This window comes from Dromaius novaehollandiae, chromosome W (genome assembly GCF_036370855.1).
Source record: "Dromaius novaehollandiae isolate bDroNov1 chromosome W, bDroNov1.hap1, whole genome shotgun sequence".
Classification (NCBI taxonomy): domain Eukaryota; kingdom Metazoa; phylum Chordata; class Aves; order Casuariiformes; family Dromaiidae; genus Dromaius; species Dromaius novaehollandiae.
The window spans coordinates 15,217,930-15,234,761 of NC_088130.1; the positions used below are offsets into that span (position 1 = coordinate 15,217,930).

General features: G+C 46.9%; 1 protein-coding gene across 3 annotated transcripts in view; it reads left to right on the plus strand.

The window, feature by feature from the left end:
* Nucleotides 1-16,832, plus strand: part of LOC135324148 (PH and SEC7 domain-containing protein 3-like) — a 71,100-nt gene that overhangs the window by 10,332 nt on the left and 43,936 nt on the right. For all 3 annotated transcript variants that reach the window (XM_064499734.1, XM_064499736.1, XM_064499735.1), the window contains exon 2: nt 5,283-5,326. In XM_064499734.1, the coding sequence (XP_064355804.1) occupies nt 5,283-5,326 (44 nt within the window). The remainder of the gene's footprint in view (nt 1-5,282; nt 5,327-16,832) is intronic.

Consider the following 16,832-nt stretch of genomic DNA (forward strand, 5'->3'; position numbering starts at 1 on the left):
CCATTAGGTAGTTATAGAGAGGAATAAGATCTCCCCTGAGCCTTCTCATCTTAGGGCTGAACAAACCTAGCTCTCTCAGCCTCTCCTCATGTACTCCAGCCCGCTAACAATCTTGGTAGATTTGCTCCAGTATGTCCATGTCTTTCTTCTACTGGGAAGCCCAAAATGACACAGTACTCCAGATGAGGTATCACAAATGCTGAATAGAGGGGACGAATCACTTCCCCTCTTCCTGCAGCCAGCAGGAAGGGTAAGAAAGGTAAGACAATTCAATAATATGGGCATTGGCTGCCCTGTACCATTTGGCCTGAGTGCCAGAGAAAGGTGCCAGACATTTTACTTGGTACTAGAGATGTATCCATGGCTTCCTGATGAGGAGCAAGGACAAAGCTCCCCTTTGCCTGGTGGTGTACCATACCATCGTGGTGGTGTCTGGCAAGGTCTCCTGACAAAGAGGCAGGAAACTTTTACCTGGAGGCCTGATTCCTGTGAGGGAGACCAATTCTTGCATCTTTCAACCTACCAAGATGTGTTCCCCCACTCCAGAGTAGAGATGATAGCTGCAATAAATTCTTGTTGGTTGAAGCTGTCAAGGAGCAGCAAGGGCCTGATGCTCCCTAAGGGAAGGGCAGCCAGGACCTGAGCATGATAAGGAGGCAGGTGAAGGCAGTGGCCTCACCAACAAGGGCCCGGTCCCACAGTACCCGAGTGAGATGAGCAGGGCAGATCTGGTGACGGTAGCCAGGTTCAGCTGAGAGTCCAGATTGCCAGGCAAGTCCATAGTGATGAGGCAGGTATGAAGTCAAGCCAGCGAGTCAGGGTCAGGATCAGGTCCGGAGACAGTAACATGGGTCAGACACAGTCCGGTGATTGCCAAGCAAGTTCATAGTGCTTAAAAGCAGCTCCCCGGGGGGGGGGGCAGGGGGCATAGCACTCACTGAGGCCTCTAGCTTTCTTCACAACAGCTTTCTTCAAGGTCACCAGCTGTGCTTTTTCTAAGCTGGCCCTGAGTCCAGGCAGCCAAACCCCCGGGGCGGTGGGGGGGGGATGTCCTCAGGGCCCTTACAGAAGCAACAAGGGTTTCTTGGTGCACGCTTGGCTTGAAGCCTTCCACCAAGCTAATAAATGCGAGAATTCCTGACAAACTTTGACTGCCCCCATTCATCCTGTGTCTACGTCTCTGACTGGCTGAAAGCAAGCACAGGTAAAGTCTGGACCATTGTGTGATACGTGCATGTATAAACACGTGTCCATCCCAGGAACATAGTCTCTCTACGCAAGTCTGTGTTTAGCTGCTGTTATCTTCTCCAGACTAAAATGTCTCATGGGAGGCGAGCACTTGGCCTGACTCATCATCTAGTAGTGCCTTGTGGATTCTGGGATCTGAGCCAAAGGCATGGTGGATTTCTCCTTGTCAACAGAATCCCAATGCAGTAAAGAGGTTTAGCATTTTTTTGGAATGAGCTATCTCCTTTGGACCGTGGGAACAAATTATCCTGTACTGACTAATCGTCCAGCAGGAATGCACTAAATGTTCTTAAACAAGCAGCCACAGGTGCTGTGATGAATAATTCTGGGGGTCCTGGAAAGCACTAGTGGTGGGGGTGGTAGTCTCAAAATTGGCATTTCTGTTGCAGCTGGCAAACAATACTTCTGCAAGGCAGACAAGTGGCATCTGCTCTCCCGACTACCAGCAGCAGGGAACAGACCCTTAACTGGTACTGAGAATGGGACATTCTTGAGACTTGGGAGTCTCAGGTACTTTGAGAGCTGGATGTTTTGAGACATGAAAATAGACAGCTTGGAGGTCAAGAGGCATGAACCAGTCCATGAGCTCCAATGAGGGGAATAGAGAGGCAAGGGGGAACTCAGAAAGAATGTGAAGTAATGGATGAATAGCTGAGACAACAAAACTAAGGAGGAGTCTCTAACTCCCTTTGATCTTGAGAATTAGACAGCATTGGAAACAAAACCACAGGCTCTGGGGCCCACTTCCCCTAGTGCTCTATCTTGCTTCAGCAGTCTACAATTAGAAAGGATGGGAAGAAAGCATGAGGATTGTCAGGAGGGGCAAAGTAGCAGATCAGTTCAAGTAATTGATTTTACTGAACAAGCATATGTTTGCCTTTGCTGAAGGCTTATGTACCCTCCAAAGTTGGTGGAATAGGACTGGTCAGGAACAGAGACAACTGGGGTTTGATCAAAGTACATATCCTTACGTGGGCTAGTCAACAAGAGAGGTGACACGGGACTGGTTAAAGCACATGCACTTATGCAGAACTGGCCAGAACACAGGCCCTTGGGGGAATAGCTCAAAACCAGATATGCTTTGCCTTGTAAATAGCCCCAAGGATCTATCAGTCCGAGTTTACTCCTCACCAGCCTTCAGGAGATGGTTGGAAGGAGGAGGATCTACAGATAATTCATCTGACCTCTGGGTATATACACTTGAAAACTGATCTTTGCTTGAAACCCTAGATTGCGGGAGATGAAACTACTGCCTCTTCCTCGGGTGGCTCAGAAGACAGATAATTCAAGTCCTGCTATGTCCCTGGTGTGGAGGACTCCAATGATAACAGTCAAACAGGGTAATAACAGGGTAACAGTCAGTGTCTGGTATCTCTATGCAGGTGTATTCAGTGCCATGGGCCCAGTGTCACACAGACAACACTGATTTCAGTACCAAAACAACATGGAGCTCCACTTAAGTTAGCAACAGTCTTAAAAGTTTCCTGTCCTTGTTCAGCAGAGGGATGTCAGTCCTGGCCCTGGTTCTGGGAGTGGATGGATTCTGATGGCAGAATCCCTGTTGTGACTGACAAGTGAGACCCAGTAGCATCTTAGCTCCCCAGGATACTGGTGGCAGGAAAAGGATCCAGTATCCAGAGTTCTTCCGAGGGTCTGCCCCAAGTTGCATGCTATTTGAATAGTTTTCTAAAAAGAAGAGCGTCAATTTCATTTTCTTCAGCCCCTCAGAAAAGGGCTTGCAGATGGAGCAGTACACCAGGACACTGGCTGCCACATGGAAACCAGCACACCAAAAGGAGTACCTGTCTGGACCGTGGCTTGAAGAAAAACGGCAACGTTTTCAGCCCCAAATGTAAGACAGCTGAAAAATCACAGAACGTTTGCATCAGCTTGTATCGAAAAATGGAGCTGGGTCCATTTCTGCAGGACTGCTGCTGCACAGCAGGACAAGTGTTAGCCCTTTTGTTTTCCTTTTCTTCCTTCTGTGGCTTCTTAAACTCACTTGTTAGCTCTCATCTTAAAATTAGGCAAATTGCCTAGAAATTGCCAGCAATGTCCTTTCCTTTGGCCTCTGTCTGACTGTTGCCTTTGTATGTGAGCTACTTGTACAAGTTCAAAGACTGTGCAATAAATAGAAATAGACCGTGAACACTCTGGAGCTGGGAATGCCTCATCTTATCACTGTGTGCAGCACAGCAAGGCACTGTTAGCAGTGGGGACCACTCTGTGCTAACCCAATATAGGAGGTGGGGTGATTCCTCCCAGTGCTCACAGCTGCTCTCTTAATACAAGGAACATAGTTTTATGACTTGCTTAAAAGTTAAACTGAAGGTGCAGAAATACCTTCTTCCTCCAACGTCACCTGTATTTCCTTAGCGTTGCATGAGCAGGGGAACACTGTGCTGGAATTCTGACTCCTCTCAGTTAGAGCAGCTCAAGGCTAACTTCTGCCCTATAAATAGGTGGTAGCAAAAAGCCACATATATCTCCTTCCTTATCAATGCACCCAGCTTAGACAAATCTGGCCAAGCACATGTACACAGGCTAATCTTTCAGAAGTTATAGTGATATCTGTCAAACTGTGGATGCAAAGAATTGTGGTACGCAGTGGCTAAAAGTTGTTGCATGTATGACATCAGTGGGAGGTGAATTGTACCTTTGTTTTTGTTTGACCTGGTTGTGTATGGTTGAATCGAGAAACAGAGTTTTCACAGAAGTAAGCATTAAGGACTTGCCAAAGGACCATGCAGACTCAAAAAGGGGCCAGTGGAGCATAGAATGAGTGGTGGGCTTTGCTCATGGGATTCTCATTGCAAGTTCAGTTGTGACAAAATGATTTGATGGATGCATACAGCTAGTTTAGACTCTGCAGTCTTTCAAATTATTTTTGTTTTGGTTCAGAGTTAAGGCTATTTAGGTGTTGATTTTCTGTTGAGTATGTTGATGTAGCTAGTATAGTAAGTAATTTTCAGACTTGCTTATACTTGATGTTCTACTTGTTTTGTAACCATGTGTCTCAATGGTTCTTCTACATAACATATTTTGTGGCTGTATAGGAGTTATGCACCAGAGGGAGTAAATCTATCTATGTATATAAGGTAAATTACAAATGTGGATTTTAAGTGTTAGTGTTTTTTATGTGTTCCCTACCAAAATACTTCACTTGATTCAAGTAAAAGGCCTATTTGAGAAAGAACTCCATCAACTTGTAGTAGTAGCAGGTTTTAATCCATTATGTGCATCGGCTCCTGGAGGAATCAGATCAGAAAATCTTACCCAGGTGCTGTATCTACTCTCACTCAGAAGAAACCTGCCCCAACTTTCTGATATCCAAAGGAATTTATGTCACTCTCCAGGCTGCTATCACCAATAGAATTTGCAACTTTTTCTGCCAAACCTGCTAGCTTCTACCATTTAAAGTAAAAGAGTAACTGTTAGCAGACAGCAATCCAAGACTTTGATCATCAAACACACAAGCTGCTTGTAGTTTTTCTAGGTGCAAAGCACACTAAATATGGACTATATTTATGTCTGTGTGTATAACTTATGGAAGCATTCAGGTGTCTTTGAAGCTTAGAGATTTTGGTTAGCCATTCTGATATGGTTTTCTAGGTGAATGCCTGGGGTGAAATCTTGCCCCCACTGAATTCAGTGGCAAAACTCTCCCTGACTTCAGCAGGAATGGAATTTGACCTTAAATTACATAGTCACATGTGGGGCTGTAGTCTTACAAATTCCTGCATTTTATAAACTTGTAGGTTTACTTAAAAAAAAAAGTACTGAAGAACTCATCTGACATTTTTGTTCCAGAAAATGATTGAATTCTCAAACCCTGTGTTCTAATACTTTTTATCTTAGACAAAATTTCTGCCTCTTTCTCATGGCTTTAGTGTTACCATGAGCAGATATAGTACTTTCTTGATCAGAGAGAGCTCACTTCTAGTATTAGTCAGGTAATTTTCATTGGCATATGCATGTATGTGTAGCAGGGGTAAAGCAATAATCCTATCTATCTCCTTTGTTTCCCTTTGCAGGCCCTCTACAATTCAACCAAGAATGAGAAGCTTGAATGGGCAGTGTAAGTATGCTGCACAACATTTAGGAGCTTAAAAATAGTACCTGTGTAGTAATCTGTTTATATCTCCTATGTCACCATCTGAGTGGGCTCCAGAGCCTGTAGAAAATGGCCAGTGAATGTAATAAATTTGCTTTACTGTTCGTGAATGACTCAGCGATACTGCCTCCTCTGTTTCTCCTGTAAGGAGAATTGTTAATGATAGGAGCCAATTGCATTTGTAAGGAAGGAAGACATTTCGTTTAGTAGGAAACTTCAGCCTAGTTTCCTGCAACTGTTCACAGACTTCTAATTTTTCCTGTTTGTTTCCCAGGCTGCATGTCTTTGTGCACAGTCACCTGAGATGGCTCCCCAGTTGTGCTGCCTTCACAGGGAATGTGCGAGAGCCTTCTACATCTTGCTGTCTCCTGGACATATTCCATATTTAGTGTGCTTTGCACCTAGAAAAACTACAAGCAGCATGTGTGTTTGATGATCAAAGTCTTGGATTGCTGTCTGCTAACAGAGTTACTCTTTTACTTTAAATGGTAGAAGCTAGCAGAAATGCCTTTTGCTGTCATCTGGCCCAAATACAACAAAGGCTCCTTCTCTGCCTGCAGTTCTGCAGTTACAGAACAGGTACAGTGCCCTGTGGCAAGAGCTATGAAACTTAAGATGTAAGTGAGATATAAGGATAAAACTCAAGTTTGTCCTTTAGTTACAATCATGGTGTAGCTGGGTGTCAGGGCTGTGTCTGTGTGCACACTCGGTGCACTTAAGCCATTAATTCCCTGGGTGGTCCAGGAACTCCCTGGCTAGTCTCTGCATAGATGAGATAATGGACTGGTTTGAGACAGTGGACTGACTTGAAACTAGGTGATTGACTGTACTCCTAGCCACCTTCACAATTAAGTATTTTACTAATTGGTGCAGGAGCTCTCCAGGTGGGAATTTCGGACTGTCACAAAGATTTTCCCCCAGGCAGCTCCTGCTGTGCCTAAACCAAATTGTATGCTTCAATGTGTTGATTAACATCCTGGGTGGAGAATCTGGCCATTCCCCACTCCCAGGCAGTTCCATCTGCAAAACTGATCAAATTGTACATAGATAAGAAACTCGTAAATGGTCAGTAGAAACTGTTCCTGCAGATGCAGAAATGGTCATGTAGGACAGTCTTTTGTACATAGCTAAGATAGTTAAGAGATGTTTTGTATGTAGTTTAAGATAATCAATAGCAATGGATCACGCATGTGCTGGGGTGGTCACATAGGACCGTGAGCCAGCTGGATTATAAGAACGGTGCAGACAAGCAGTTCGGGGAGTCTCACCCAATCCAGCTGAAGGACCCTTGCAATGGAGACTCCCATCACCATCCAGCCCTTGGACTATTACCCCTTTGCGTTCATCCATGTGGGCACCAATGATACTTCCAGGGGTGACCCTGAGCATGTCAAGGGTGAATACAGAGCTCTGGAGGTGAGTGTGAAGGGTGGGGGGGGGGGGGGGAGGGGGGCAGGTGATGTTCTTGACCCTGCTGGTGAAGGGGAAAGGCTCGGGTAGGAATGGATGCATCCAGTGGGTCAACACTTGGCTGCATGGCTGGTGTTGAAGGCAGGGCTTTGACTTCTGTGACCACAGGACTCTCTTTGAGGATGGAGGACTGCTAGGGAGAGATGGGATCCACCTGACAAAGTGGGGAAAGAGCATCTTTGGCCAACAGGCTGACCAACCTGGTGAGGAGAGCTTTAAACTAGGAACGTCGGGGACAGGAGATTACAACCCGCAGTCAAGTGAGGAAGTGGTGGCCAGGGGTGGAAACCAAATGGTGCAGGGTGATGGGAACAAGAGAGACCTCAGGAACGATGAAACAGGGTGAAAAGACACACACCTCAAGTGTATATGCACAAATGCATGAAGCCTGGGAAACAAGCAGGAGGAACTGGGCTCCATGTGTGGTCACAGAACTACTAAATTGTTGGAATAACTGAGATGTGGTGGGACAGCTTGCATGACTCAAGTGCTGCAATGGACAGATACAATCTCTTTGGAAAGAGACAGGGAAGATGTGGAGGGGAGTTGCCCTCTATGTGAAGGAGCAGCTCGAATGTATGGAGCTCTTCTATGGAAGAGCCAGTAAGGGTGACCTTGTGGTGGGGCGGTTGTTACAGACCACCTGGTCAGGATGAGAGAGCAAATGAGGTCTTCTATAAACAACTCGAGGAACTCTCCAGATCACAGACCCTGGGTCTCATGGGGAACTTGGACCTCCTTGACATCTGCTGGAAGGGCAACATGGCGGGACACAAGCAATCCAGGAGATTTCCGGGGGGGGAGGGTGTCAGGGATAACTTCTTCATATAGGTACTGGATGGGACAACCAGGGGTGATGCACAGCTGGATCTACTCTTCACAAACAAGGAAGAACTGGTCGGGGATGTGATAATCAATGGCAGCCTTGGCAGTAGTGACCATGAAATAGTAGAGTTCAAGATCCTGAGGGGAGTGAGGAAGGCAAGTAGCAGAACACAGACCCCGGCTTTCAGGAGAGCAGACTTCATCTTATTCAGGGAACTGGTAAGTGGGCTCCCATGGGAGGCAGCTCTGAAAGGTAAAGGAGCTCAGGAGAGCTGGCAGGTCTTTAAGGACAACCTCCTCCAAGCACAAGAACAGGCCATCCCAATACTCAGGAAAATGAGTAGGCATATCAGGAGACTGGCTTGGCTAAGCAGGGAACTCATGACTGAGCACCAATGCAAAAAGGCAGCATGCAGGAGGTGGAAGCAGGGACAGGCTACAGAGGAGGAATTTAGAAACATTGCCTGGGCATGTACAGATGGTGTCAGGAAAGCCAAAGCTCCAGTGGAGTTGACGCTTGCAAGGGACATCAAGGGCAACGAGAAGCACTTCTACTGCTACATTAGTAGTAAAAGGCTGAACAAGGAAAATTTGGGACCGTTGCTGAATGGGCCAGGTGATTTAGTGACAACAGACACAGGCTTCACCAACAAGGTCTCCCAGGCCTCTGTGCTTAGAGACAGGATTCAAGAAGAACTACCAACAGTGGATGAAGATCGAGTCAGGGATTACCTGAGAGAACGCGACCTGTACAAGTCCAAGGGACCTGATGGGCTGCAGCCAAGGGTGCTGAGGGAGCTAGCCAATGTCATAGTGAGGCCACTCTCTATCATCTTTGAAAGCTCATGGAGATTGGGGGAGGTCCTCAATGACCGGAAAAAGGCAAATATTGCTCCCGTCTTCAGAGAAAAGGCAAAAGGTCGATTTGGGGAACTACAGGCTGGTCAGCCTCACTTCGGTCCTTGGGAAAATCGTTGAGCGAATCCTCTTGGAAGCCATTTCTGGGTACACGAAGGAGAAGATGATGATTGGGGAACAGTCAGCATGGATTTACCAAGGATAAATCATGCCTGACCAACCTGATGGCCTTCTATGATAAAATGACTAGATTTATGGATGAGGGGAGAACAGTAGATGTCTTTTATATCAACGTTAGCAAGGCTTTCAACACTGTCTCCCACAATATTCTTGTATACAAGTTAGGACATTGCGGTTTGGATGGATGGACAACTAGATGGGTAAAAACTGGTCAGATGGTCAGGCTCAGAGGGTGGTGATTAATGGGTTGTACTCTACCCGGAGGCCAGTAACAAGTGGAGTACCATAGGGGTCTGTCCTGGGACCTGTCCTTTCTAACATCTGTATCAATGACCTGGAGGAGGCAATGATGTGCACCCTTGTCAAGTTTGCAGATGACACCAAATTGGGGGTGCACCAGTCAAGGGCAGGGTTGCTATTAAGAGAGACCTAGATAGACTGGAGGAATGATCTGAAAGGAATCTTATGAAATTCAACAAGGAAAAATGCCAAGTCCTGCACCTGGGAAGGAATAACCCCTTGCAACAATACAGGCTGGGGACTGACTGGCTGGGGAGAAGCTCTGCTGAAAAGGCCCTGTGGGTCTTGGTAGACAGGAAGGTGAACATGAGCCAGCAGGGTGCCCTGGCAGCAAAGAAAGCCAACAGCATCCTGGGCTGTATTAAAAGGACTATAGCCAGTAGTTCAAGGGAAGTGATTATTCCCCCCCCTCCCCCCTTTACTCAGCACTTGCTAGACCACATCTAGAATGCTGTGTCCAGTTTGGGGACATTGATCAACTGGAGCAAGTCCAGTGGAGGGCCACCAAGATGGTCAGGGGGCTGGAGCACATGCCCTATGAGGAGAGGCTGAGGGAACTGGGTTTGTTCAGCCTGGAGAAGAGAAGGCTTACAAGGGCCCTAATAGCAGCCTTCTGATACCTACGAGGAGGTCATCAAGAAGACAGAGCCAGGCTCTTCACAGTGGTGCATGGTGGGAGGACGAGACACAGTGGGCATAAATTGAAACAAGAAAGATTCCGAATGATTATAAGGAAAATCTTTTCTACTATTAGGACAGTCAAGCATTGGAACAGAGGCCCAGAGAGGTGGTGCAGTCTCCATGCTTGGAGGTTTTCAAGACCCAACTGGATAAAACCCTGAGCACCCTAGTTTGATCTCGTAGCTCACCCTGCTTTGGGCAGGAGGTTGAACTAGATGACTTCCTGAGGTCCCTTCCAACCTGAATTATCCTATGATTCTAAGATTCTACTATATTCAAGAACAAAAGCCCAAGAACAGTCTTTTCTGAAGTGCAGGAAGCTGAGCAATCATGGCAGAAGGCCAGCATGGATGAACAGGGAACTCCTGACTGAGATCAAACACAAAAAGGAAGTACACAGAAAGTGGAAGCGGGGATGGGCTACCCAGGAGGAATAAAGAGACATTGCCAAAGTGTGCAGGGATGGAGTTAAGAAAGCCCAAGCTCAGCTGGACTTCAAATTGGCAGGGAATGTGAAGGGCAACAAGGAGGGCTTCTGTAAGCACACTGGCAGAATAAGGAAGGCTAAGGAAAATGTGGGGCCAATGCTCAATGGGGCAGGGCGACCAATGACCAAAGAAAGACATGGAAAAGGCCAAGGTTCTCAATGCCTTCTTTTTCTTGGTTTTCACTGGTAAGGTCTGCCCTCTGTCCTCCCAGGTGCCTGAGCCTAGTGGTAGAGTTTGTGGGAGTGAAGCATTATCCACAGTAAAGGAAGATCAAGTTAGGACCCACTTAAGCCAGTTGGAGATATACAAGGCCATGGGACCAGATGGGTTGCATCTGAGGGTGCTGAGTGAGCTGGCAGATGTCATTGTGAGGGTTCTCACTATCATCTTCAACAGGTCATGCTGATGAGGGGAGGTGCCTGATGACTGGAAAAAAAGGCAAACATCATACCCATCTTCAAGAAGCAGAATCCAGGAAACTACGGGCTGGTCAGCCTAGCCTGAGTCACTGGGAAGGTTATGGAGCAAATCCTCCTGGAAGCCATTTCCAGGCACATGAAGGACAAGAAAGTGATTGGGAACAGCCAGCATGGGTTTTACCAAGGGCAAATTGTGCCCGATCAACCTGATAGCCACCTATGATGAGGTGACTGGTGTTGTGGTCAATGGGGAGAGCAGTGGATGCTGTTTACCTTGACTTTAGCAAGGCCTTTGACATGGTCTCCCATGGTATACTTATGGACGAATTGATGAGATATGGACTGGATAAGTGGACTATGATGTGGGTGGAAAACTGGCTGGACTGTCATGCTCAAAGAGTTGTGATCAGCAGTAAAAAGTCCAACTGTCATCTGGTTACGAGTGGCGTCCCTCAGGGATCGATAGTGAGGCCAGATACTGTTTAATGTCTTTATTAATGACCTGGACAGTGAAATAGTGTGCACTCTCAGCAAGTTTGTGAATGATACCAAATTGGGGGGGGGGGGGGGGGGCAGTCGATACACTGGAGGGCAGGGCTGCTATTCAGAGGGACCTTGTGAATTTCAAAAAAAAGGCAAATGCCAAGTCCTGCACCTGGGATGGGATAACCCCATGCAACAGTGCAGACTGGGGGCCAACTGGCTAGAAGCAGCTTTGCAGAAAACTACTTGGGGGGGGTCCTGGTAGACAACAAGTTGAAAAAGTGTCAGCAGTGTGCCCTTGTGGTAAAGAAGGCCAACCACATATTGGGCTGCATTAGCAAGAGTGTAGCCAGCAGGTCGAGGGAAATGACTGTTCTCCTTTGTTCAGCATTTGTGAGACCGCATCTGGAGTCCAGTACAGTATCTGGAGTCCAGGCTCCCCAGTACAAGAAAGACAGGGACATACTGGAGCAAGTCCATCAGAAGGCCACCAAGATTATTTGGGGCTGGAACAAATGATGTTTGAGGAGAGGCTGAGGGAATTGGGTTCGTTCAACCTTAAAAAGGGAAGGTGAAGTGAAAGGGAGATCTTTTTGTTGTCTTCCTATCCCTAATGAGAGGGTGTAGAGAAGACAAATCCAGAATCTTCTCGGAGGTACACAGTGACAGGATGAGAGGCAACAGGCACAAGTTGCAATATGGGAAATTCTGACTAGATATCAGGAAAAATACTTTTCCCCATGAGGGTGGTCGAACACTGGAACAGGGGTCCAGAGAGGTTGTGGGATCTCCATCCTTGGAGATATCCAAAACATGACTGGAAAAGGCCCTTAGCAACCTGATCTAGTTGTCCCTGGTTTGAGCAGGGGGTTGGACTAGAGACCTCTGGAGGTCCCTTCCAAAATAAATTATTCCATTATTCCAAGCCCACTGAAAGCAAAGGCTACCTTTGATTTCAGTACTGGATCTGTAGTCAGGAAAACTTACACCTTAATCCAAATATGTGCTCCCCATGCATTTCCAGAGGCATTAAGTCCTTTTATGAACATGGAAAGGTGAGTACAGGTCTGGAAGGGAGAATTGCACTATGCTTCTTTTTATTTGGTTGTTTCTGGTCTAAATCCACCAGAAGGCTTAAGTGAATCACTGCTATGTGATTTGAATTTTTTATATTGGTGTACCAGTATGGGCAGAAGCAGGCTTTTAAAAATGAATAGCTCAGTTACTCTGAAGCTTGCCAGGATGGGGCCTAAAATCATTTCTTCATGGCTCTCAGACTTGATTTTGTTAGTGAGAGAACTGGCTGATGGTTATCGTTGCTGGTGGTGGCTTTTTTCCTAGAAGAAAAAAAATGGAACTGATGTGGTTGGGGGGTTTTTTTGGCAAAAAAAAGATTTCTTTGTCAAAATGGCAACATCTTTTTTTTTTTTTTTTTTTGGCCTATGTTTCAAGTTTATGTGTTTAAGTATAAAGGAGGTAAACGTTCTGTGATTTTTCAGCTGTCTTACATTTGGGGCTGAAAACGTTGCCGTTTTTCTTCAAGCCACGGTCCAGACAGGTACTCCTTTTGGTGTGCTGGTTTCCATGTGGCAGCCAGTGTCCTGGTGTACTGCTCCATCTGCAAGCCCTTTTCTGAGGGGCTGAAGAAAATGAAATTGACGCTCTTCTTTTTAGAAAACTATTCAAATAGCATGCAACTTGGGGCAGACCCTCGGAAGAACTCTGGATACTGGATCCTTTTCCTGCCACCAGTATCCTGGGGAGCTAAGATGCTACTGGGTCTCACTTGTCAGTCACAACAGGGATTCTGCCATCAGAATCCATCCACTCCCAGAACCAGGGCCAGGACTGACATCCCTCTGCTGAACAAGGACAGGAAACTTTTAAGACTGTTGCTAACTTAAGTGGAGCTCCATGTTGTTTTGGTACTGAAATCAGTGTTGTCTGTGTGACACTGGGCCCATGGCACTGAATACACCTGCATAGAGATACCAGACACTGACTGTTACCCTGTTATTACCCTGTTTGACTGTTATCATTGGAGTCCTCCACACCAGGGACATAGCAGGACTTGAATTATCTGTCTTCTGAGCCACCCGAGGAAGAGGCAGTAGTTTCATCTCCCGCAATCTAGGGTTTCAAGCAAAGATCAGTTTTCAAGTGTATATACCCAGAGGTCAGATGAATTATCTGTAGATCCTCCTCCTTCCAACCATCTCCTGAAGGCTGGTGAGGAGTAAACTCGGACTGATAGATCCTTGGGGCTATTTACAAGGCAAAGCATATCTGGTTTTGAGCTATTCCCCCAAGGGCCTGTGTTCTGGCCAGTTCTGCATAAGTGCATGTGCTTTAACCAGTCCCGTGTCACCTCTCTTGTTGACTAGCCCACGTAAGGATATGTACTTTGATCAAACCCCAGTTGTCTCTGTTCCTGACCAGTCCTATTCCACCAACTTTGGAGGGTACATAAGCCTTCAGCAAAGGCAAACATATGCTTGTTCAGTAAAATCAATTACTTGAACTGATCTGCTACTTTGCCCCTCCTGACAATCCTCATGCTTTCTTCCCATCCTTTCTAATTGTAGACTGCTGAAGCAAGATAGAGCACTAGGGGAAGTGGGCCCCAGAGCCTGTGGTTTTGTTTCCAATGCTGTCTAATTCTCAAGATCAAAGGGAGTTAGAGACTCCTCCTTAGTTTTGTTGTCTCAGCTATTCATCCATTACTTCACATTCTTTCTGAGTTCCCCCTTGCCTCTCTATTCCCCTCATTGGAGCTCATGGACTGGTTCATGCCTCTTGACCTCCAAGCTGTCTATTTTCATGTCTCAAAACATCCAGCTCTCAAAGTACCTGAGACTCCCAAGTCTCAAGAATGTCCCATTCTCAGTACCAGTTAAGGGTCTGTTCCCTGCTGCTGGTAGTCGGGAGAGCAGATGCCACTTGTCTGCCTTGCAGAAGTATTGTTTGCCAGCTGCAACAGAAATGCCAATTTTGAGACTACCACCCCCACCACTAGTGCTTTCCAGGACCCCCAGAATTATTCATCACAGCACCTGTGGCTGCTTGTTTAAGAACATTTAGTGCATTCCTGCTGGACGATTAGTCAGTACAGGATAATTTGTTCCCACGGTCCAAAGGAGATAGCTCATTCCAAAAAAATGCTAAACCTCTTTACTGCATTGGGATTCTGTTGACAAGGAGAAATCCACCATGCCTTTGGCTCAGATCCCAGAATCCACAAGGCACTACTAGATGATGAGTCAGGCCAAGTGCTCGCCTCCCATGAGACATTTTAGTCTGGAGAAGATAACAGCAGCTAAACACAGACTTGCGTAGAGAGACTATGTTCCTGGGATGGACACGTGTTTATACATGCACGTATCACACAATGGTCCAGACTTTACCTGTGCTTGCTTTCAGCCAGTCAGAGACGTAGACACAGGATGAATGGGGGCAGTCAAAGTTTGTCAGGAATTCTCGCATTTATTAGCTTGGTGGAAGGCTTCAAGCCAAGCGTGCACCAAGAAACCCTTGTTGCTTCTGTAAGGGCCCTGAGGACATCCCCCCCCCACCGCCCCGGGGGTTTGGCTGCCTGGACTCAGGGCCAGCTTAGAAAAAGCACAGCTGGTGACCTTGAAGAAAGCTGTTGTGAAGAAAGCTAGAGGCCTCAGTGAGTGCTATGCCCCCTGCCCCCCCCCCGGGGAGCTGCTTTTAAGCACTATGAACTTGCTTGGCAATCACCGGACTGTGTCTGACCCATGTTACTGTCTCCGGACCTGATCCTGACCCTGACTCGCTGGCTTGACTTCATACCTGCCTCATCACTATGGACTTGCCTGGCAATCTGGACTCTCAGCTGAACCTGGCTACCGTCACCAGATCTGCCCTGCTCATCTCACTCGGGTACTGTGGGACCGGGCCCTTGTTGGTGAGGCCACTGCCTTCACCTGCCTCCTTATCATGCTCAGGTCCTGGCTGCCCTTCCCTTAGGGAGCATCAGGCCCTTGCTGCTCCTTGACAGCTTCAACCAACAAGAATTTATTGCAGCTATCATCTCTACTCTGGAGTGGGGGAACACATCTTGGTAGGTTGAAAGATGCAAGAATTGGTCTCCCTCACAGGAATCAGGCCTCCAGGTAAAAGTTTCCTGCCTCTTTGTCAGGAGACCTTGCCAGACACCACCACGATGGTATGGTACACCACCAGGCAAAGGGGAGCTTTGTCCTTGCTCCTCATCAGGAAGCCATGGATACATCTCTAGTACCAAGTAAAATGTCTGGCACCTTTCTCTGGCACTCAGGCCAAATGGTACAGGGCAGCCAATGCCCATATTATTGAATTGTCTTACCTTTCTTACCCTTCCTGCTGGCTGCAGGAAGAGGGGAAGTGATTCGTCCCCTCTATTCAGCATTTGTGATACCTCATCTGGAGTACTGTGTCATTTTGGGCTTCCCAGTAGAAGAAAGACATGGACATACTGGAGCAAATCTACCAAGATTGTTAGCGGGCTGGAGTACATGAGGAGAGGCTGAGAGAGCTAGGTTTGTTCAGCCCTAAGATGAGAAGGCTCAGGGGAGATCTTATTCCTCTCTATAACTACCTAATGGGAGGGTGTAGAGAAGACAGAGACAGACTCTTCTCAAAGGTGAATAGTGGAAAGTTCATAGGCAATGGGTACAAGCTGCAACACAAGAAATTCTGACTCAATATAAGGAAAAAACCTTTTTCCCCATGGGGGTGGTCAAACACTGGAACAGGGGCCCAGAAAGGTTGTATCCGTTCTTGCGGATAATCAAAACTCAACTGGACCAGGCCCTGAGCAATCTTCTCTAACAGGTCCTGCTTTGAACAGGGGTTTGGACTAGAGACCTCTAGAGGTCCTTTCCAACCTACATGATTTTATGACTGAAACGCCTGCAATACTGAGTTGAGATCTCTGAAAATTAACACCTGCCCCATGCAGTGCTGCTTATTACAGGTTTTGCTGCTAAGCAAATCTCTAAGGATTGCTGCAGCCCAATGCTGCTTATTCCTAGAGCAGGAGATACAGAAGTAGAACTCCAGATTGGTGAGAGAACAACAAATGCCCCAGGCTTTTGCCTTGAAGAAAGTGACACATTTGTCCTCTTCATGGCCTTTATTAATGAGCCAGATTCCATATTCCTTCTTTAAGGAGTAACATACCAATCCAGTCATATTGCATACATCTGAAGAAGGACGCCATGTCCCCCATAGAATATCCAATACAGCCTCCTCAAAAAGTCTCTATCATTTACAAATAAGAGTAGCAAACCCTCAAAGAATTGCAAGGAATACCACTGTCAGGGCCCTAAGTGCACAACAGGCTCTAATTGCTCTGACCAGTCTGTAACCATCTTTCTCTGTAATCTTCCTCTACCACCTCTTCCCTTCCCCTCCTATGGGTTTAGCTGCCTGTGTTCAAGGTTAGCTCTGATACAGTGCAGCTGTGTAACCTTGGATCAGACTGCTGTGAAAACACCTAAGCTGTGAGAGAGCTATGAGATGCCTCATCCGGGGCTTCCACCCATGCACCCTCCACCCTTTGCTCAGGATTTGCATTTAAGCTCAGGCCCTTGCCCTTGGTCCTTGCCCGAGTTATGTTGTAGGTATGCCTATACCTTTTTACCTTGAACCTTGCTGATCCTGCCCTTGCCCTGCTGACTTGACTGCCTGGCTTGACCTCAGACCTGCGTCGTCACTATGGACTTGTCTGGAGATCTGGACTCTTGGCTGACCCTGGTCACC